This window comes from Podarcis liolepis (assembly GCF_965112155.1).
Source record: "Podarcis liolepis genome assembly, chromosome: Z".
Classification (NCBI taxonomy): domain Eukaryota; kingdom Metazoa; phylum Chordata; class Lepidosauria; order Squamata; family Lacertidae; genus Podarcis; species Podarcis liolepis.
In genome coordinates this window covers 3647453-3669889 of record NC_139570.1, presented here as the reverse complement: position 1 = coordinate 3669889, position 22437 = coordinate 3647453, and the positions used below count along the sequence as shown (strand labels likewise).

Below are 22437 nucleotides of genomic sequence, written 5' to 3'. Positions count from 1 at the left end.
GATACATCCAAAAATATTAGTACTGGCTTCACTGTTGTCAATATCTTTTTCATAGCTGGTTTTTGGCTGGTGTTGCACCTGTGATTCCTTCTGCCAACCACAGAACTGTTAATGGCACAGGACTTTCCTTTTAGTTACATGTTGCCAAATCCTGGTTTTTCTATGCTTTCACTTGTGGGTTCTCCAGGATGCTCATAAATAGCGCTTTTCCCTGTTAGCAAACAAAGCAGATGGTCTGCTAGCAGATGGAGATGGTCATTAGTCTTCATAGATCAATGCTGCAGAAAGAGGAAATGAGAGGGCCTCTGCTTTGCTCTGTCTCCCGACAGTTTAATCAGTCAGCTTGATAGACAGGCTGGGTAGATGGCATCTTTATTGATTCCTTGGGGCAGCACAGATGATGGAAATTCTGCAGTTGGCTGGTTATAGACAACAAGCAGGACCTGCAACAAAATGTTGCTGAGTTGCATCCCACTAAGCCGTTAGGTCAGAGCTGGTTAAATGTCAGCATGGTTAGGCATCTGCTAGACTGGAGGCTCACATCCCAGCACGGGGTCCACTGGCAAGAGCACCCTGGACCTGCTGCAATGTTGTAAACTCAATTGAGGGAGGGGTGTCAAGGGTGTCTTGCCTAAAGGGTCTCCAAAATCCAGAGCTGGCACTATGTTCAAGCAAGCCAGTTCCATTTCTCCCCTGCACACTCCTACTTTTCCTATTCTTAATTTGCAACTGATACGCAGTGTTCTAACTGCTCCTGGAAGCCACACTGTACATGCTTCATTCTCATTGGGCTTTTTCAGGTGTTGTAGAGAGTTGGCCCTTTTGTTTCCAAGTGTTGTACCTCTACATACCTTGAGGCTTGCTGACCTACCTCTTTCTTCTTCTGTTTATACTCAGCCTATTGAGTTTTGCAGGATGGGTTCTAATATGTACGAGAGGATGTATTACCATAATTACAATTTATCCCTCCAGGTACCCACGTGTGTGGGTTGAATGGAGTTTTGAAATCCCACCATTGGCAGCAAAATTAAAAGCATAGGAATTAGGCTATAAAACCTTGCTTTGAGCAAGTCCAACAAACGCAGTAAGCTGGCTTCCCCCTTCTTCTCCCGCTTCTTCTGCCCAGGAGGACTCCCCTGAGTGAGTGCCTGAGGGCCCTGCTCCTTCCTGCCACTTACCATCTGGCCTGGGGCAGGGCCTGAAGCCTCATAAGGACTGCGTGCGGCTTGCTGCCTGCTGCCCAGGAGGACTCCCTTGAGTGCTGAGGGCCCTGCTCTTGCCACTTACCATCTGGCCTGGGGCGGGGCCTGAAGCCTCATAAGGACTGCGTGCGGCTTGCTGCCTGCTGCCCAGGAGGACTCCCCTGAGTGAGTGCTTGAGGGCCCTGCTCTTGCCACTTACCATCTGGCCTGGGGCGGGGCCTGAAGCCTCATAAGGACTGTGTGCGGCTTGCTGCCTGCTGCCCAGGAGGACTCCCCTGAGTGAGTGCCTGAGGGCCCTGCTCCTTCCTGCCACTTACCATCTGGCCTGGGGCGGGGCCTGAAGCCTCATAAGGACTGCATGCAGCTTGCTGCCTGCTGCCCAGGAGGACTCCCCTGAGTGAGTGCTTGAGGGCCCTGCTCCTTCCTGCCACTTACCATCTGGCCTGGGGCGGGGCCTGAAGCCTCATAAGGACTGCGTGCGGCTTGCTGCCTGCTGCCCAGGAGGACTCCCCTGAGTGAGTGCTTGAGGGCCCTGCTCTTGCCACTTACCATCTGGCCTGGGGCGGGGCCTGAAGCCTCATAAGGACTGCGTGCGGCTTGCTGCCTGCTGCCCAGGAAGACTCCCCTGAGGGCCCTGCTCCTTCCTGCCACTTACCACCTGGCCTGGGGCGGGGCCTGACAGGCCTCACTAGGACAGTTGTTACTGCCGGAGGGGCACATAGTGTTTTAAAAATGTTTTTAAAATTTTTCTTTGGATTTTTTGTATGTGGGGGGTGGGGGTGGGATGGATGTTTGGTTGTGCTTGGGGAATTATTATTATTTTTTTAATTCTGATGTTTTTGTAATTTTTACATTTTTTTGTTTGTATTGTTTTATTGGTTTTGTTTGTTTGTTTAAGGTGTTATTTTGTTCTTAGGGGGAGGGGTCAGGGCTGCCGAGGAGTGGGCCCCAGCCCACAAAATGGCTGGGGCATGTTCCACAGGGGGGGGATGCACTGGGACAACTGATCTCGGTGATCACGGGTAGGAGGAGGAGTTACGCTAAGACTAGACCATGTCATTACAGAGGGGGCAGGTTTAGTCGTTGTCTGAGGACTATTCCTGCCTCCGGGTCTGGTCCTGACCGGATGGATACTAGAATCAGCAAGGGATACCCACATGACCTGAAGGTGCTGCTGTGCAATGCCAGGTCAATGATTCATAAGACCACTGCCATCCATGACTTGATCATGGATGGAGGATTTGACCTGGCATGTGTAACAGAGACTTGGTTGGATGAAGCAGATGGGCCTGTCCTTGCCGCTGCTTGTCCACCAGGTTTCTCTTACGCACAGCAACCCAGGTCATGTGGGCGGGGAGGGGGGGTTGCAGTGATTTTTAGGAAGTCATTAGTTTGCACCAGGCATCCTATTGGGAAGACCCAGTTTTCTGAGTGCATGTTCTGGAAGTTGGGCAATAGGGGCAGTACAGGATTCCTTTTGGTGTACCGACCTCCCCGCTGCACCAAGGATTCCCTGCCCGAGCTGCTTCAGGTCGTGGCAGATGTCCTCCTGGAGACACCTAGCTTGGTCGTCCTAGGGGATTTTAACATCCATGCCGACACGACCTTACAAGGGGCCGCTCGGGACTTCGTGGAAAGCATGGCCTCCATGGGGCTGTCCCTAAATAAGTCTGGCCCAACCCATAGCCGTGGACATGCCTTGGACCTGGTGTTTACCTCTATGGATGTTGGTGATCTGACACTAAGTAAAAGCGAAACGAAAGAAGTGCCATGGTCAGATCACTTCCTGGTGCAACTGGACTTCTCTGCGACCCATCCCCTCTGCAGGGAGGTGGGACCAATTCGGATGGTCCGCCCCCGCCACTTAATGGATCCAATTGGCTTCCAGAGAGTGGTAGGGGATGCTTTATCCCATGTTGATGGCCTTTCAGCTGATTCCCTGGTGGCCCGCTGGAATGTGGAGTTAACCAGGGCTATTGACTGTTTGGCTCCGAAGCGCCCTCTCCGATTGCATGGAGCCTGGACAGCCCCGTGGTTTTCCATGGATCTGAGGGCAATGAAACAATCGTTGAGACGGCTAGAGCGCCGGTGGCGGATAACTCATTCCGAACCTGACCGGACACAGGTTAGAGCTCAACGTCGAGCCTACCAAGTGGCGATAGCGACGGCGAAGAAGAATTTCTTCACCGCCTCTATTGCATCTGCAGAAAACAGCAGCAGGAGACTTTTTCAGGTGGTTCACAATTTAGCGGAACCACCTGCAACATCGGGGCCCAGTATGGGCCACATGTTCTCCTGCAATGATTTTGCAAAGTTTTTTGCAGATAAAATCGCTCAGATTCGGGAAGAAGTAGACTCCACCGTGGGAGCAGGGCCGGGGCGGGAGAGTGCTAGAGTTCTGTCTAGTCAAGTTGAGTGGGATCAATTCCAATCTGTTACCTCCGAGGATGTGGACAGGCTGCTTGGACGAGTGAGGCCAACCACCTGTCTCCTGGATCCTTGCCCATCCTGGCTTATAAAAGCAAGCCGGGAAGGACTGGGCGATGCGCTTCGTGGGGTGGTGAATGCTTCCCTCTGTGAGGGAGCCTTCCCAGACCCGCTGAAAGAGGCGGTTATTAAACCGCTTCTTAAAAAACCATCTTTAGATGCGGCCACGATGGCTAACTATCGCCCAGTCTCAAATCTTCCATTCCTGGGCAAGGTGATTGAGCGAGCGGTTGCCGAGCAACTCCAGGCACGCCTGGAAGAAGCGGACCATTTGGATCCCTTCCAGTCGGGATTCAGGCCTCATCATGGGACTGAAACTGCCTTGGTCGCACTGGTTGATGATCTCCGGCGGGCTAGGGACAAAGGTGAGAGCTGTTTCCTAGTTCTGCTGGATCTCTCAGCGGCGTTTGATACCATCGACCATAGCATCCTTCTGGACCGTCTTGAGGGGCTGGGAGCTGGGGGCACACATACAGTGGTTCCGCTCCTTCCTCCTGGGCTGTGTTCAGAAAGTGGTGGTGGGGGATGAGTGTTCAGACCCCTGGGCTCTCACTTGTGGGGTGCCTCAGGGTTCTGTCCTCTCCCCCATGCTTTTCAACATTTACATGCAGCCGCTGGGAGAGATCATCAGGAGGTTTGGGCTGGGTGTTCATCAGTATGCGGATGATACCCAGCTCTACCTCTCTTTTAAATCAGAACCAGTGAAGGCGGTGAAGGTCCTGCGTGAGTGTCTGGAGGCGGTTGGAGGATGGATGGCAGCTAACAGATTGAGGTTGAATCCTGAAAAGACAGAAGTACTGTTTTTGGGGGACAGGAGGCGGGCAGGTGTGGAGGATTCCCTGGTCCTGAATGGGGTAACTGTGCCCCTGAAGGACCATGTGTGCAGCCTGGGAGTCATTTTGGACTCACAGCTGTCCATGGAGGCACAGGTCAAATCAGTGTCCAGGGCGGCTGTTTACCAGCTCCATCTGGTACGTAGGCTGAGACCCTATCTGCCTGCGGACTGTCTCGCCAGAGTGGTGCATGCTCTGGTTATCTCCCGCTTGGACTACTGCAATGCGCTCTATGTGGGGCTACCTTTGAAGGTGACCCGGAAACTACAACTAATCCAGAATGCGGCAGCTAGACTGGTGACTGGGGGCAGCCGCCGAGACCACATAACACCGGTCTTGAAAGACCTACATTGGTTCCCAGTACGTTTCTGAGCACAATTCAAAGTGTTGGTGCTGACCTTGAAAGCCCTAAACGGCCTCAAAGGCCCAATATACCTGAAGGAGCGTCTCCACCCCCATCGTTCTACCCGGACACTGAGGTCCAGCGCTGAGGGCCTTCTGGCGGTTCCCTCATTGCGAGAAGCAAAGCTACAGGGAACCAGGCAGAGGGCCTTCTCGGTAGTGCCGCCCCCCCTGTGGAACGCCCTTTCAGCAGATGTCAAAGCAATAAGCAACTACCTGACATTCAGAAGACATCTTAAGGCAGCCCTGTTCAGGGAAGTTTTTAACCTGTGATATTTTACTGTATTTCTGTTTTCTATGGAAGCCGCCCAGAGTGGCTGGGGAGGCCCAGCCAGATGGGCGGGGTATAAATAATAAATTATTATTATTATTATTATTATTAACAAAGAATCAAAACAGTAAGTAAGTTGAAGATATTTTTTACTTCCTTAAAGGTCTTGCCCTTGTTTTCAGCAAACAGCAGGCAAAAATAATTCTAGGTTAGAAAATGCATAGTTGAATTCTAAAACAGAGTCTACACTCAGGGAGATATCCACCTCCGTTGAAGACATGGTGAAGGAGATATCCATCTTTCCATCAAAGAGAGAGTTACTGACAGGAAGGAGAAGGTTTTTTATTTCTCATTTCTTCCTGCCACTGGAAGCAGGGGAAATGACACCACACAGAGCTCTCTCTCCACTAAATGCATTCCTATGGTTTGAGTCTGCCTATCTAGGAATGTATAGCTCTGTGGTCATTAGCCCCTAGACTTACTAATTACAAGAACAGGGGTGCCAACTTGAATAAATATTGGGGGGGGGGAGGTAAGCCCACCCCACACAATCCATCACAAGATGTGGTGCATCAACTTGGGGGGGGGCAGCCTCCTCCAATATTTTATTGGGGAGGGTACTTAAGGGACCCTAGGAGCTGGCTCCCATGAACAAGAATATGCATTATAAAAAAATTCCTTCCAGTAGCACCTTAAAGACCAACTAAGTTAGTTCTTGGTATGAGCTTTCGTGTGCATGCACACTTCTTCAGATACACACGTGTGTATCTGTGTATCTGAAGAAGTGTGCATGCACACGAAAGCTCATACCAAGAACTAACTTAGTTGGTCTTTAAGGTGCTCCTAGAAGGAATTTTTTTATTTTGACTATGGCAGACCAACACGGCTACCTATCTGTAATAAGAATATGCATTGTTAGTTTTTTGTTTTGTTTTTACTGCAAATCTCCCACAGGTTTGCTGTTAGAAGGATCACAGGGAGATGTTTCCCCTGCTATAAAGGTAGTTATTTGGGACTGAAGCAGTTGGTGTATATTCATACTTTGATGTTCCTACAAATGTTAAGACTGTGCACCCCTTGCTTGGTAGCCTGTGATAGGTAAGAATTGCTGTTGGGCAAGCAGGCAGGGAAGCCTTTGAAGAGGAGCACAGTTTGGATCTTTACAGCAAATCAACTTAGGTGTGCTGCATTTCCATGGCAGAAACACTGGGAAATGGAGTGGAAATGCTTCGTGGGAATGGAGTGAGTTGAGAATTGTGGGTTTCACTTGTGCTGGTACTAAGACTGGGCAGTGTGGATGTCATTAGCCCAGCCTTGTAAAAATAACCACTCTTCTGTTTGCCTGCGATGAGACTGTTATGATTTGTCTGAGCCTAGTGCAAACTTTTCACAAAGAGCACAGATGAAATCCTTTTTATCTTTTGAAAAACAGACAAGGAAAACCTAGTTTGTGTTGAGCAAGCAGAGGATTGGCTGGTATCCTTCAATTTCTTCTGGGTCTCTTTGTTTTGGATTCCTGGGGGGAATTGCAGTATGGAGGGTGCCCCATTGTAGTATGGGAATTGTAGTATGGAGGGTGGTGGGAATTGTAGTATGGAGGGTGCCCCAGAGCTTTAATTCAAGTTCTCTGTCTGTCTGTCCTAGAGAAGCATCTGATACAGAAACTCCCTGTTCAGAATGCTGCTGGTGTTTTTAGTTCCGTACACTGTTTCTGATTTGGTTACATCAATTCTGGGAAGACCAAGAAGTGCCACATAGGACAGATGGGCTGATTGATTGGTTATTTAATTTCTTATTCCACTTAATATGTTAAAAACATTTCTAAGCGGTGCACAGAAAACTGAAGCAACAACAGACAACTTAAACAAAATATTACAAAAATGCACAGGTAGATATAAAAATGTTACATTAATTAATACGAAGTTAGAAGTATTGTATATATAAGTCACTATTATTTCGTTGATATTGCTTACATTAATTTATTCAATTACATCAGGATCAATGAAATTATTTTTGTCAGTGACAGCCAACACCTTTTCTTCTTTTTCACTCTTACTAAATTTGCCATCAATCAATCAATCAATCAATCAATCCATAAGCATCATCTACAACTTCATTCCTTGCCTCCATGGGATCACTGTCTTAGCCCAAGCTCCATTGACATGGAGCTATTTCCCCCTCTGTGCTTGGTTAGGTGGGATTGAAACCACCTTGTGATTTCAGTACTTGTTAAGTTGCCTTCATTTATTTGTAAAATTTTGAGAGCTCTTTTTTTAAAAAAAATGCTGTCTTTTGCATCTACACAGGACTTTTAACAGCAAATTCAGGAATGTGGGGTGCAAGTTTTGTTCTGTGCATCATGTGCCAGACTTAACGCTGACCCCAAGGTCTCATTCCGCCTGGCCCATAGCTGGATGTTCTGGACTAAAGTTTGTTATGTTGTCTGTTAACCAAAGTTGGTTTAAACTTTGGTTAATAGCTGAAGATATCTTCCTGCCTTTTTATCTTGTGTAAACACTATTCATCCCAAGAGCTGCCTTTTGTTAACCTTCATGGACACCTGCAGGGTATGTGGATTTAATGTGTAACCACCATCCCTCTGGCTTCTAAGCTAGCCTCTGGCATTTCCAACAGCAACATTTACCTTAAATACTCTGGGTTGAGACCCAATGGGGTTGCATCCAATGTTAGTCCTACTTGGAGTAGACCCATATAAATTAAAGGCACAAATAATGTTGGCCCGTTCATTCCAATGAGTCTACTCATGAATAGAACTTGGTTGACCACAACCATTGCCTGTCTGTGCTCCCCCCCCCCCCGGTTGCCATAATGTCACTCAACAAAACAGATGCCTGGATAGGAGGCAATTTGTATCCCCATCAGGGCACTGGCTTCTGCCCAATCCAGTGCTATGCCTAATTTAATCCCTCCCCATGTTTAACGCTAATGCCAAAATCACTAGGGTCTTGGAGGGCTGGATCATGCCCCTGAACTGAGAGTTAGCCACTGCTGCCCTAGACTTGAAAGCTACAGTCTAATCTAAGGTAAAGGCAAAGGGACCCCTGACCATTAGGTCCAGTCGTGGATGACTCTGGGGTTGCAGCGCTCATCTCACTTTATTGGCCGAGGGAGCCGGCGTACAGCTTCCAGGTCATGTGGCCAGCATGACTAAGCCGCTTCTGGTGAACCAGAGCAACGCATGGAAATGCTGTTTACCTTCCCGCCAGAGCGGTACCTATTTATCTACTTGCACTTTGACGTGCTTTTGAACCGCTAGGGTGGCAAGAGCAGGGACCGAGCAACGGGAGCTCACCCCGTCGCAGGGATTCAAACCACCGACCTTCTGATTGGCAAGTCCTAGGCTCTGTGGTTTAACCCACAGCATCACCTGCGTCCCACACAGTCTAACCTACTTGATTTGAAAAAGGGCCAGTGAAAATTCCTCAACTGTCCTTGGGTTACAGGTTACTTAGATTCTGGGGATCCGGGATAAAAATTGTGCTTTGGAACTGGCACTCCCTGATTGCTTGCTTCTGTCCCTCATAACAATTTTTATTTTATTTCAGTAACAATTCCTGCCTTACTTGCAGCTTATGAATAAATAAGCACTGCCTTAAAACAAACATAGGTTGGCTTTAAAAAATGCTCAAGGTGCTGGCCCTGAATGGCTGAACTTAACCACAAAGGGAAGGAGGAGTGGAACACCATTATGGGGTTCTGCTGAGGAATTGCCTTATTCCAAGTGGTATAGGGCTCCAGCTTCCTCAGCCACATTTTTGCATTACCACTGGCATGGTTCTGTTACATCTTAAAATCCTTACCCACATTCTTGCTGGTGTTCATCCCATATTGCTGGATCTAACACTGCAACATTCTCTTCTCTTAGATCCTTGGGAAGCATTGGACATTTTACACAATTGTCCAGAATGCTGGAGAAAACCATGGCAAGCTTCGGGAAGAAGCTGATCCGGCAGCGCACAGTGGACCTCAGCTCTGATGAGACCCAGTTAGCTCGTTGCCTCTCCACCCTGGACCTGATAGCTCTTGGTGTGGGCAGCACCCTTGGGGCTGGTGTCTACGTTTTGTCGGGGGAGGTGGCCGTGGACGACGCAGGCCCTTCCATCGTGCTCTGCTTCTTCATAGCAGCTGTCTCATCAGTGTTAGCTGGTCTGTGCTACGCAGAGTTTGGAGCCCGAGTGCCCAAGGCTGGCTCTGCCTACCTCTACAGCTATGTCACAGTTGGGGAGATCTGGGCCTTCACCACAGGATGGAACCTCATTCTCTCCTATATGATAGGTATGTGCCGTTCGGCTCAGAGTAAAGGAGGTGACTTTGAATGAGTAGACAAGAATGATTTCACCCTGAGATCAGGTGCAAAAAAACAGGTTTGCCTGCAGCAATGCATCAAAGAATCACCCTTCTCTGCGCCCAAACCCCTCAGGAGTAGGGGGCCACCTAGACTTACATTACTCATTACTTACAGATTCAAATAGCATAACAGTTCAGTCACGGTTGAGAAATAATTTTATGCATAGTTTATTTAAAATATTTTGGGGGCCGTTTCCCCCCGACTGAACTATATCCAAAAGAATTTTACTAAAAATTACTAAAATAGAGAGAGGAGGGACACAGTTCAGAAGGAATTAATATCAAAACAGCAGCACAGAATTAAAACTACTAAACAGACGGGAGGTTTAATTTGCCTCCTTAATGATGTTGTGGCTCCTTTACTACTCAGAGAGGGGTGATTCTCAAATGAAGCGTCAATTAAAAAAAAACCACTGTCCGGTCACTACCTTACCTAATAGAGACACCTGGTACAGAACCTTCTCAGTTGGCATTGCTTCCTGGCCAACAGTTACTATCAGCAGCCTCCTGAACCAACTTAACTTTCTTCAAAGGCAGCCCTGCAATACAGTGTATTGTAGTAGTCTAATCTGAAGTTTACCAAACAAGAATAACAGTGGCCAGGCAATCTCTACCCAGAGAGGACAAGTAGCATTTTGCTTTCTTCTGGAACAAGTGGCTCATCTTGATGATATGAGTTGTTCTCCCATATTCATCTTGGGCATCTCTCTGTGGTGTGCTGAGGCCCATTCACTCTGTATGTGGCTGGAAGCGGCTGAGGTTGTGTTTGTTAATGAAGGGCTCTCCTTTTGGTTTCCAGGGACAGCAAGCGTCGCTCGTGCCTGGAGCTCAACCTTTGACAACATCATTGGCGGCCACATCTCTAATTTCTTCCACAATCATACTGCCCTGCATGTGGAGCATGTGCTGGCTAAATATCCTGACTTCTTTGCTCTCTTTCTGGTTTTGCTGCTTACAGGTGAGGCAATCTCTACAGCAGTAAGGCTCTTCTTCCCTGGCAATAATCATAGAATTGTAGAGTTGGGTGGGGCATGAGGACCATCTAGCTCAACCCTCTGCAGTGTGGGAATCTCAACTAGATCACACATGACAGATGGCCATCCAACCTCGACTGCTTATAAACTTCTAAGGAAGGAGAGTTCACCACCTCCCAAGGGAGTCTGTTACACTGTTGAACAACTCTCGCTGTCAGGTTCTTCCTGATGTTTAGTCGGAATCTCTTTTCTTGTAACTTGAAGCCATTGGTTCAAGTGCTATCCACCAGAGCAGGAGAAAACAAACTTGCTCCATCTTCCAGGTTACAGCCCCCCTCCTCAAGTAGCTTACTTGCCTTACCTCCAAAGAAGAATGAAAGAGGGAGAGAGCCTCAACAGATCTTAAATCAATGCAGAAGTGGAATCAGGGTTCTCCTGAAATATACCAATGACAGACTGTTTATGGAGCGCTGTAGTTCGGAGCCCCATGAATAGGTTCTTCTGCCCTAGAACATGTTGTGAAGGTGATCATAATCGTTAACCCAGCAAGCCTGGAAGCCTGCTCCCAAGAGACTTGGCATAAATCTGTGCCCTCTTCTGTCACTCTCTTTCAGGTTTGCTGTCGTTTGGTGTGAGTGAATCTGCCCTAGTGAACAAAATCTTCACAGCTATCAACTTACTGGTCCTGAGCTTTGTCATCATTGCTGGCTTTGTGAAGGGAGATGTCAAGAACTGGACCTTATCCAAGGAAGATTATCAGAACCACACATGGAAACACGAGGATGGAAGCAGGTAAGGGCCCTTCTCCCCTTGCACAACATCTGCCTGACCTTCTCCCCAAGCTTCTGTTAAGTTTAGGATGGGAGGCAGCAGCCTGTTCTGCTCTGTGGAGAATAGTATCTGGGTGCAGGTGGCTCCCAGTTTTTATTATGGTGCTGTGCAGCACATGGTTTTAGGGCAATGTGAATGGTTTCCCCTCTCTGGGCACTGAGCAGGCACCAAGCGGAGAGGGCATCCAGTAAGCACTTGTCCCACTATAGGAAGGAGGCCTGAGGTCTCTGACAGGGTCCTAGAGTCCTCCTTCCTCCTTCCCTTAGCCTAGTTAGTGCTTTTTCCAGCTTTGGGAAGGAGGTAGGAAGGCTTTAGGACCCTGTCAAAGCCCTTGCACATTCTTCCTAAAACCCGACAGTGCAACAGTGGGGGCACCAAATTTTGGCCTAGCTCAGGGCACCATAGTACCAAAGTCCATCCCTGGCTAAAGCAGGGGTGAAGAGGAAAGGAAGCAGTAGCAGAGAGGAGCCAGTTTGGAGAGGCCCTCATGGTTCATGGATCAGCTGCTCTAGGGGGAGATTTAATTCATCAAATATACATATTCCTGAGTGGCCTGTCAGGAGGTTGTTCTCCTACGTTTTGGCTTCCTTGAATGTTGCTGAAGTACGTCTTTCTTTCTCTTGCAGCTTTGGGCGCTTTGGCAGTGGTGGCTTCTTTCCCTTTGGCTTCGAGGGGGTCCTCTCTGGGGCTGCCACGTGCTTCTATGCCTTTGTTGGATTTGACTGCATTGCAACCACAGGTAGAGTATCTGCATTTGAGGGGTGTGGCGAATAGGTGAGAAATTCCCTTCTGTATTTCCACATACCCTGGAGCACAGGCAGGTGTGCAATCAAGAGAGAGGGAAATGTCACGCTCAGCAACTGGGGATGAGCTGCGTGCATATCAACAGGGCCCTCTGGCATCTCTGCTCTTCTCCCAGGGCAAGGCTGAGCTGCTGTTCCGTACTGTGCTTTCAGCAGGAAGTTTCTGCTTGTGATCTGGGGAAATAAGTCATTCGCAATGCAACTCCGTGCAACAGTACACTGCCTTACCTGGAAGTTCCCAAGACCCACTTCACATGAGATAGTTCTCCTGCCTAGAGATGTTCTTTGCCTGAGTAGTAGATTTGCAGGTCAAGTAAACAACCCCTGCACTGTGCAGATACACATATTTGAAGTAATGTGGTGTGGTGTGAATTGTGTGTGCAGGGTGGGGGTCCAAGGCTGTGCCTGTCTTGGGTATGGTAAATGAGAGAGGAATTTGCTGGAATCTCATCTGAGTTGTTCTGTTCAGTCTGCATTTTAATGTGAGCCTAACTCATTCAAACAAGTTACATAAATCAAAACACAGCTGCCTTTTCTAAATTTTGGTGGCAAAATTCTCTAGCAAAAAGAGGGGGGAGTGCATATTAAGAGGAATTGCAGAGATGCAGTCATCAGGGCAAAACTGTGCACACAAAAAACATATATATGGGGACGAACGCACATGAGAAATGTCATGGTGACTTTAAGAAACAAGCACAAAATAATGTGGAAATGGGACAAACTGAATTTAAGATTAAGAGGTGAGAGAAACTGAAGTTGATAGTTTTCTTCTGTCTCGACCCCCTTCTCCAGGTGAGGAAGCTCGGAACCCTCAGCGCGCCATGCCCATCGGCATCATTGCCTCACTCCTGATCTGCTTTGTGGCTTACTTTGGGGTTTCTGCTTCCTTGACCTTGATGGTGCCTTACTACTTGGTGAACAAGGAGAGCCCCCTGCCTGATGCCTTCAAGGCTGTGGGGTGGGAGCCAGCCCGCTACGTCGTAGCTATTGGCTCACTCTGTGCCCTCTCCACCAGGTAAGGGATAAGGAAAAGCAGCATGCACTGAATTTTCTACTGCTGTTACATAGGAAACGTGATGAGCTGTTTTAGCTCCTCATAGTATTGCATATGTGGACCCAGTAGTATTATTATTATTATTATTAATGAATTAATTAAATTTGTATACTGCCCTTCATTCATAGATCTCAGGGCAGTTCATGACATAAAAATACATAATAAAAATAAGAACGAACAAACAAAGAATCCCCGCTCCCACAACACATTTTAAAAGGGCATCAGATGTCAAATCAGCCAAAGCCCTGTTTAATGAGGAACGTTTTCGCCTGGCGCTTAAAGGTGTATAATGAAGGTGCCAGCTGAACCTCCCTGGGGAGAGCATTCCACAGATGGGGAGCCACTGCAGAAAAGGCCCGTTCTTGAGTTGCCACCCTCTGGACCTCTTGTGGAAGAGGCACACGAGGAAAGGCGTCAACTGATCTTCTCAGGGTCTGGGTTGGTTTGTAACAAGAGAGGCGGTCCTTGAGGTATTGCGAGTCTGAGTCATTTAAGACTTTCCAGGTCAAAACTTGAATTGGGCCCAGAAGCTAATTGGCAGCCAGTGCAGTTGGGCCAGGATCAGCATAATATACTCAAATCATCTTTCCCTGGTGAGCAATCCTGGCTACCAAATTCTGCACCAGCTGATTTTCCAAACCATCTTCAGATTCAGCTCTGCATACAATGCGTTTCAGTAATCTAATTTAGAGGTAACCAGAGCACAGACAACAGACGTTAGGCTCTCCTTGTCCAGATAGGGGTGTAGCTGGGCCACTAGCTGAAGCTGATGGAAGGCACTCAGCACCACCAAGGCCACCTGAGCCTCAAAGGACAGCAATGGGTCCAGAAGCACCCCACAAGCTGTGTAACTACTCCTTAAAAAGAAGTGTAACCCCATCAAGAGCAGGCAGCATCCCAGCCATCTGGTCTAGGGAACTATCCACTAACAGTATCTCAGTCATATCTGGATTGAGCTTCAGTTTATTGGCTCTCATCCAGTCCGTTATCAGGGCAAGACAATGGTCCAGCACTTCCACTGCCTCACCTGCAAATAATAGCCTTTGCCAGCCCTACCTGAAGAGCCCAGGGACTGAACCCAGGACCTTCTTCATGCAAATTGTGTACTCTGTGGCATCCCTATTCCCTTCATCTGCCACAGTTTTCCTCTTAGTTTAGTTGGTTTCAGCATTTAAATCCTACTATCCTACTGTTGGAAGAGTAGCTAACAAACAGAAGCTTGCCCAGTGGAGAAAATGCCAAAGAGCTGTAATCTATAAAACAAATAAAAGAGCAGATAAGATAAACCAAATCATCAGTGATACTTTAAAAGACCAGCTCTGGTTTTAAAGCAGGCAAAACAAGGAGTCAAAAGGCTATTAAATGCCATTAAAGACTCAAGTGAAGTGGGCGCACTTTGCCTAGTAGCCTCAAGGGTCGTACCAAAGTGTGAGGCAAACGTGTCTTAGGATAGAGTTCCCTGAGCATGGGCGCAACTACAGAGAACGCCCTTGGCCCAGTAGCTGCTTACCTGTCAAGCGCAGGTCAGCAATCAAAGCAAAACACAGTGTCAGTGAAGTTAACTCTTTATTCAAGAAACGAAAACGGTGCAGACCTAGTGATCCTGGTAGGTCTTGGTAGGTCTTGCTCCAACAAGGCAGTTGCAAGGACTGAAGGTCCCCGCCATCTCCCAACACTTCCTAAGGCTCCTCCTCTCCAGGTTCTTTCCAAAGCAATCGGAAACTGCACCTGTGCACACCCCTCCTCTGCTTTGCCCTCTTCATTTCATTGCATGTTCTAGGAGACCAGAGGGTAGAGGAGCTGGTCGCAGCAGGACTGCTCCCTCTAGCTTCCACTTCCACCTCAGAGTCTGAACTGCCCCCTGCCTGTTCCTGCTCACTAAACTCTGTTAACCCTTCAGCTTCTGACACCTCCTTCTGCCAGTCTGCTCCCTCTTTTCCCTCTGGCCAGCACCATCATGCCACCACCAGTTTCTGGCCTCACTGTTGGCTCCTTAAGTCAGGCCATCAACTTGATTTGAAGCCAGAAGCAGACCATGAGGGTGACTTGTGCTAAGGTGGCCACAGGCTCCGTTCATGAGCTGTTGGCCATCTGCGTTCTCTTCATATGGAAGTTCTCAGATATGTCCAGGTCTTGATTTTATGTCTCTTCCTGCCCAATGCAGCTTGCTTGGTTCCATATTCCCAATGCCACGGGTGATCTATGCCATGGCTGAAGATGGACTACTCTTCAGGTTTCTGTACCGGGTCCACAGCCGAACCAAGACTCCCTTAGTGGCTACTGTTGTATCAGGCATCATTGCTGGTATGGATATCTTAGTGGGTCTTTGTCCTTTCGCCCTCTACACTTCCATTACCACTCCTAGTGGTGCAGCAATAAATTGCTAGCAAATTTGAAAAGCTAAGCAGAGTCTAGTATAGTTTCAAGTTGGATGGGGGACTAAGTGTAGTCCAGGGGATTGGACTACATGACACTTGGGGTTCCTTACAACTCTATGATTCTATCCAGTGTGGCGTAATGTTTAGAATGTTGGACTATGACCTGGAAGAGCAGGGTTAGAATCGCCATCCAGCCATGAAGCTCCCTGGGTGACCTTGAGCCAGTCAACATCTCTTAGCCTAATCTACCTCAAAGATTTGTTGTGAGGATGAAATGGGGAGGAAGCATGAACCATGTACACCACCTTGAGATCCTTGGAATATGAAGGTGGTATATAAATGTAGTAAATAAATAAGTAAGCCAGCCCATGAGTCATGTGGGGCTATTATCTTGCAGGTCTAATGGCATTTCTCTTTGAGCTGAAGGACCTGGTTAACCTCATGTCCATTGGCACTCTGCTGGCGTACTCCTTGGTTGCTGTTTGTGTTCTCATCCTCAGGTGGGTACTTCTTGGAGTGAGCAGCACTCCACACAGAGTTCTCCAAGCCATGTCTAGGCCTGGTGGATGCCCCTTTGCAGAAGGACTGACAGGGAATTACAGTTTCCTTTTACTTAACTCTTCTGCCCTTGCTGATAGATACCAGCCTGACCTGTTCGCTCCCTCCAAAGACTTGGAAATGCTTGAGATGAATGGAAGCGAAGAAGAGAAGGTGGTGATTAATCTCTCTCTCCGTGATGGCCATGTAGCCCTGAAAGACAAGTTCACCTGGAGGCGCCTTTTCTGCCCTTCTGGAGATGTTCCAACTTCCATCTCGGGGCGCATTGTCTACATCAGCAGCACAGTTGTCTGTAAGTGCTGGCATGTGCGGGGTCTAAACTGTGCACCTGGACGGGCAAAGCCGGAGTGCACCGCAGGGGTGATGCTGAGCCCCTGCTGCTTCCCAAGGCAGAGCTCTGGTTTGGCTGTGGAGATGGATGTGGGTGGGTGGGTTAGCTCAAAGCGTAAGTGCTGCATGTTCTGACTCCGATATTTCCAGTTAAAACAGGAATGAGGAACCTGTGGCCCACCTATTGTTGGTGGCTAGAGCTGTGATTCTCAAAGGGTGTGGTATGCCACACTGATGGGATAGGAGAGGATAGCAAGTGTGGTGGGAAGATTCAAGGACAACCAACATTATATTTTGGGAATGATATATGTTCTTATGTAGCTGAATTGTTTTCTACTTTCTGGATGTCCCATATTATAAAGCAGTTGTGTTCTAAATCAAGTGCTGCTGGGAGTTGTTTCTTTTTGTTTTCCAATTTATCAATAAAAAATTCAGTGTGATGCAAGCAAATTTTTATTCTGAAATTGTGGCCCAGAGGAAAAGGTTTGCGAACCAGTAGATTAGAGTTTAGGCAAGGACAAGAGAGAGCAGGGGGCAGATCCCCAGTAACCCGGGACCAGTCGCTGCCTCTCAGCCCTGGGTTGTGGTGAGAGTAAAATGGAGGGGGCACAACTATGCATGCCACCTTGAGCTCCTTGGAGGAAAGGTGGGCTACAAATTGAATGAATGAATGAATGAATGAATGAATGAATAAGCCTTCCATCTTCTCTGGCCCCCAACCATGTGATTTGGGGCTGATGTGAGTTGGTGTCCAGCTTCTCGAGGTCTCTGCTTTGAGGTAAAAGATTCTCAGGTGGAACGATGGGGCAGTTTTCAGCTCTATAAATCTGGCTTTGGGTGCTCTTGTCTTGCAGCTCTGATGATCACCACTCTCTGTGGCATCTTGGCACAGCAGTCGGCAGCTCTCATGCAATGCAGCATTGGCTGGGTCGTTGCCTGTGTGGTTCTCCTGGTTGTTTCACTCGTTGGCACCATCATCATCTGGAGGCAGCCAGAGAGCAAGACACGCCTCACTTTCAAAGTAAGAGTTCTGGCCAAAGGGCTGCCTTTGCTTGTGGGATTTTGGGGCACTTGCATGTGGCAGAGCTGGATTACCTCAAGCTGGCACATCAGCGCTTGCCAAACAATCTTCTGCCGTTGCTGGATCTTTTGGGGGAGAGATAAGCCATCACATCTTTCTCCCATTTCAGAAGTTGTGTGTGTGTTTACTTCGTCTTTCCCTCCTGGACATGATTGCTTGATGGTTTATCTCTCTCTCCCTCTAAAGTTTGGGAGTATTGTGCCCACTACACTGCACTTAAGACTTTAGTTCAGCTTGCTTTACAGGACCCCTCTGGTTCTTGCTGGCCTTTGGCTAGGGTTAGGGGGAAGGTGATAGGGCTCAAGATGTCCCTTCCTTCAGGAAGTGTTATGTTCCTGCCTGCAGGAATAGACTAGGACTTTCTGTTCATTGTTAAATTACTGGAGATGGAAGGGCAGTCACAGAGATCCATTGGATGATCCTTTGTTTGTTCCCTTCAAACCTTGAACTCTGATGGGGGAAGTGGGGGGGGGGATTCCCAAGTACAGTACATTTGCATCTTACATGCAATTAACTTGTGTGATTTCAACCTTGTGTGGTTGAAGTTCACAAATTAATTTCACACAAGTTGGACAGTTTAAACGCTCCTTTGCGCTGGGCTTTCTGATGCAAAAAGAGCTTTTAAGCTCCCAGACTTGCTCACCAGGCTCCGGGAGGCTTTAAAGAACTCGTGGTAACTTAGACGGTCCAGTGAGGTCTTGTGAGAGCAGCCCAGAGCTTTAAAAACGCTCTGTCTTGTTTAGAAGATAAGGATGGTCATGCAGGGGCAGTTCAGCTGTATGTGTTTCTGCAGATATGTGCCATCCCCAGAACGTAAACCCCATACAAGGCACAATTGTACTGTAGTATAGGGGGAAATGAAGAATTTGCAATCTGCTCTAGGGGAACTGAGTGACATCCCTTCTGCAATAGCATCTGTTATGAGAGTCCTCTTCTTCCAATTGTGTAAAAAGCAATTATTTCCCCAACCTACCCTAGCAACTGCAACTATCCCTAGGGATAACTGCTGCTTGTTGTAGGTACCTGTTGACCTGTATCTATGATATCGCTCATGACTTAGCATCACAACCTGCCCCCTCTCTGCCAGTGAAATTTTGCAAGTAACGTTCTTCTACTTCCACAGCTCCCATCAATGCAATCTACTTGGATGCAGTCTTCCAGTTGAGTGCTCAGCCACTGTTAATTTAAAAGCAGCACCAGCCTCCTGCTTCATTCTGTAAAAGAGCAAGACAACAGTCTCCTTCTGCACAGCCTCACTATTTCAGGAACATGATGGAACTGATGGGAGGAAAGGATTTTCAGGAGAGGATCTTTGGAAAATATTGAGAAAGCCATTCTTTCCCCATGCTGCTTCTCCCCTCCCCTTAAATACAATTACTTGGAGACTGGAAATTTGTACTGGAGGCACAATATAGGAGTTGGTCTAAGACTGTGCTTCACCAGCCCCTGCTTTTAGGGCCCCCACCCCACTGCCTGGAAAGGCCCAATTGAAGACCAGGCTAAGCTTTAATCCTAATGGAAATTGTGGGTGGTAGCTAGTTTTTTGCAAAAGGCAAGGTGTTTTGCATCCTCTTGCATTGGGCCTGTTTGTCTTTTACAGGTCCCTGGCCTGCCACTGCTTCCCCTCTTCAGTATCTTGGTGAATATCTATCTCATGATGAAGCTGGATGCAGGTACCTGGGCCCGTTTTGCTGTCTGGATGGCAATAGGTAAGGAGCCACCCTGTCTGTGAAAGCTACCATAACAGGAAACAGTCCCAATCTCACTTGGTGGTCCATTGCTTGGTTGCTAGGGAAGGCTGGCTGTGGATGCTTTGTGACCATTGGGCTCCATTTCTCTTCTAGGCTTTGCCATCTATTTTGGATATGGGATCCGCCACAGTGTACAAGGACAAGTCACTCCACAGTCTCAGATAGTGGCAAGCAAACCTCTCCAGCGGGCACCCTCCGACCTGAGCCAAGATAGAGATATCTGAGAAGAGGATCTGGTTCTTTCCTTGTCCCCACCTCCTACCCACCACAGGTCCCCTTGAGCTCTACCTGCCTCCTATGCCACCCTAGGACAAGCAGATGACAAGCTCTGGGGCAAATGGTCTCTCCAGCATGCTGTAGTATATCCAAGTCAACCGTGTCATCCTGTAGAGCAGGTGGGGAGAGGAAGCACCAGCAGGAAGTGGGGCAGACTCAAGGGAGAGCTGATTCTTCTGCTCTTGGGGGAAAGACAACCCTCGAGCAAAGACGCTGCCCCTCCCTTCATGTCTGTGTTTATTCTCTTTGGGCCGTGTTGGCAAGAGGTTGCCTTTCTCACATGTAGATGTTTGTGAAAGTGTCAGCTTGTCTGCAGTCCAAAAACATGTCTCTAGACCCTGAAGCTATAAGTATTTGTTGCTGTCCTGTTCATTGTTTGTATAACGTCAAAACATTGATGTTTTGTACGATTAAAACTCCAAAGGACCATTTTTTAAAAAAATTAAATTTTTTTTTGTTATGTTGGCCATACTTTATGTCAATTTACTTTCTTCTTAAGCTCTCTTTCAACACACCTAAAAGCTAAAATACATGGCTCCATAAAACACACAATTATTCTGGGGCTTCCTGCAATCTGGTCTTGGGCCATTCAGTAGTCCAATGTGATGGTGCGGCAGAAGCACTTGAATAGATTTTGTTCCACTGCAAAGGCACATCTTTCCTTTTGCCAACTGCTTTACCCAGGCTTGCTTCTTAGCCAGAGGCCACACTGGTAAAGCAAACTTGGTGTTGCTTTACAAGCAGAATAAACCACCCTCCCTTCCACTAGCACAAGTCAAACATTCTGCAGCACGAGGCAAGGGCCTGTTTCTTGATACTATAGCACTTTTAAATGATGGTGCATTGCATGGGATTACAAATAACAAGGCATAATTGAAATCTTTTTCTGCAATGGCCCTGCTCTTCACTCAGCACTTTCACATTTTTGCAACCCGTATGCATTTACTATTTTATTGGGGGCGCTGGAATAATTCTACTTGTCATAAGGATGGGAAACATTTCTGCACTGAAGTTCACCTTATGAAGCCTGATTCCTAATCTCTCTCACTTTGCACTGTCAAACACTTTCAAGCTTGTTTTGTGGGGTAGCAGCTCCCCCTGCCCCCTCCAGCTATTCCAATGATTCAAAGGCTGAATCGAATGCAAGGATCAGGATGCAAGTGCTCTGATTCAGGATGAGCCTGAATGGAAGACTAGTGCAGGTCTGTGGCGTAGCTCAGCCTGCATTCATGTGCCTTCGTCTCCGTCAGCTGGACCAAGGTAGACTCTTTCGTTTTGTGGGCAAGTTGATAAAAATACAAGTTAAAAGATTAAGATACAACATTAAAACAATTAGGGAGCAATCTCTTCATAGGAGGAGAAAGGAAAAAGAAAAAGGGGGAGGGAATCAAACTGATTCTGAGCCAAAGGCCAGGTGGAACAACTCTGTCTTACAGGTCCTGCAGAAAGAGATCATATCCCACAGGGCCCTGGTCTCAAGAGACAGAGCAGGCCCTGGCTCTGGCCTTGAAAAGGCCCTGGCTCTGGTTGAGGCTAATCTAACTTACTTAGGGCCCGGGACCTCTAGAGTGTTGCTATTTATGGACCTTGAGGCTCTCTGTGGGGCATACCGGGAGAGGTGGTCCCGTAAATACGAGGGTCCTAGGCTGTGAAGGGCTTTAAAAGTCAAAACCAGCACCTTAAATCTGACCCTGTACTCCACCGGGAGCCAGTGCAGCTTGAAAAGCACTGGGTAAATATGCTTCCATGGCAGAGACCCCGTGAGGAGCCACGCTGCAGCATTCTGTACCTGCTGGAGTTTCTGGGACAGCTTCAAGGGCAGCCCCGTGTAGAGCGAATTACAGTAGTCAAGCCTGGAGGTGACCTCCATGGATCACTGTGGCCAGGTCGGGGCGGGAAAGGTAAGGGACCAACTGCTTGATGCGGTGAAGGTGGAAAAATGTCGCCTTGACTGTTGCTGTAACCTGCGCCTCCATGGAAAGGGAGGCGTCAAGGATTACACCCAAACTCTTAACGGAAGGCAATGGCACTAATTGGGCCCCCGCAAGAGAAGGGAGTTAGTCCCTCATCCCCATACCATCCCAACCCAGCCAGAGGACCTCTGTCTTTGAAGGATTTAGTTTCAATTGGTTCCCACGAAACCATCCAGCCACAGCTTCCAAACATCTGGTCAGTGTGTCCAGGATCAAGTTGGTATGGCCATCTATCAGCAGATAGAGCTGAGTGTCGTCAGCATATTGGTGACAACCCAGCCCAAAGCTCCGGATAATCTGGGCAAGGGGGCGCATAAAGATGTTAAAAAGCATCGGGGAGAGAATTGCGCCCTGCGGCACTCCACACACCAAGGAGTGGCGCGACGACAACTCCCTCCCTAGTGTCACCCTCTGTCCCCGACCAGAGATAAAAGAGCACAGCCATTTATGGGCTATGCCCTGTATTCCCACGTTGGCGAGGCGGTGGTCCAAAAGATCTTGATCAACCATGTCAAAGGCTGCTGACAAATCTAAAAGGATCAGCAGTCCTGACCCACCTCGATCCAGTTGTCTACGGAGATCATCTGTTAGGGCAACCAGAGCCGTCTTGGCCCCCAAACCAGGACGGAATCCAGACTGAAATGGATCTAAAGCCGATGTTTCCTCCAGAAACCTACCAAGCTGTTCAGCAACTGCTCTCTCATTTACCTTACCCAGATATGGGAGATTTGAAACTGGGTGGTAATTGGATAGATCTAAAGGATCTAGTGAAGTTTTCTTTAAGAGCGGATACACCATTGCTTCCTTCAGTTCCCCTGGGAATATCCCTGTGTCAAGGGACAAATTGATAATTTCAACCGGGGGG

General features: G+C 48.0%; 1 protein-coding gene across 2 annotated transcripts in view; it reads left to right on the top strand.

Moving 5' to 3' along the window:
* The window catches only part of SLC7A3 (solute carrier family 7 member 3), a 34582-nt gene extending 14519 nt beyond the window's left edge, over positions 1-20063 (top strand). For both annotated transcript variants that reach the window (XM_083486430.1, XM_083486431.1), the window contains 11 exons: positions 9082-9491; positions 10363-10521; positions 11152-11329; positions 11995-12107; positions 12964-13186; positions 15390-15529; positions 16001-16103; positions 16242-16453; positions 17346-17512; positions 19173-19281; positions 19417-20063. In XM_083486430.1, the coding sequence (XP_083342556.1) occupies positions 9122-9491; positions 10363-10521; positions 11152-11329; positions 11995-12107; positions 12964-13186; positions 15390-15529; positions 16001-16103; positions 16242-16453; positions 17346-17512; positions 19173-19281; positions 19417-19547 (1905 nt within the window). In that variant the 5' untranslated portion in view covers positions 9082-9121 and the 3' untranslated portion in view covers positions 19548-20063. The remainder of the gene's footprint in view (positions 1-9081; positions 9492-10362; positions 10522-11151; positions 11330-11994; positions 12108-12963; positions 13187-15389; positions 15530-16000; positions 16104-16241; positions 16454-17345; positions 17513-19172; positions 19282-19416) is intronic.
* The last annotated feature ends 2374 nt before the right edge of the window (positions 20064-22437 follow it).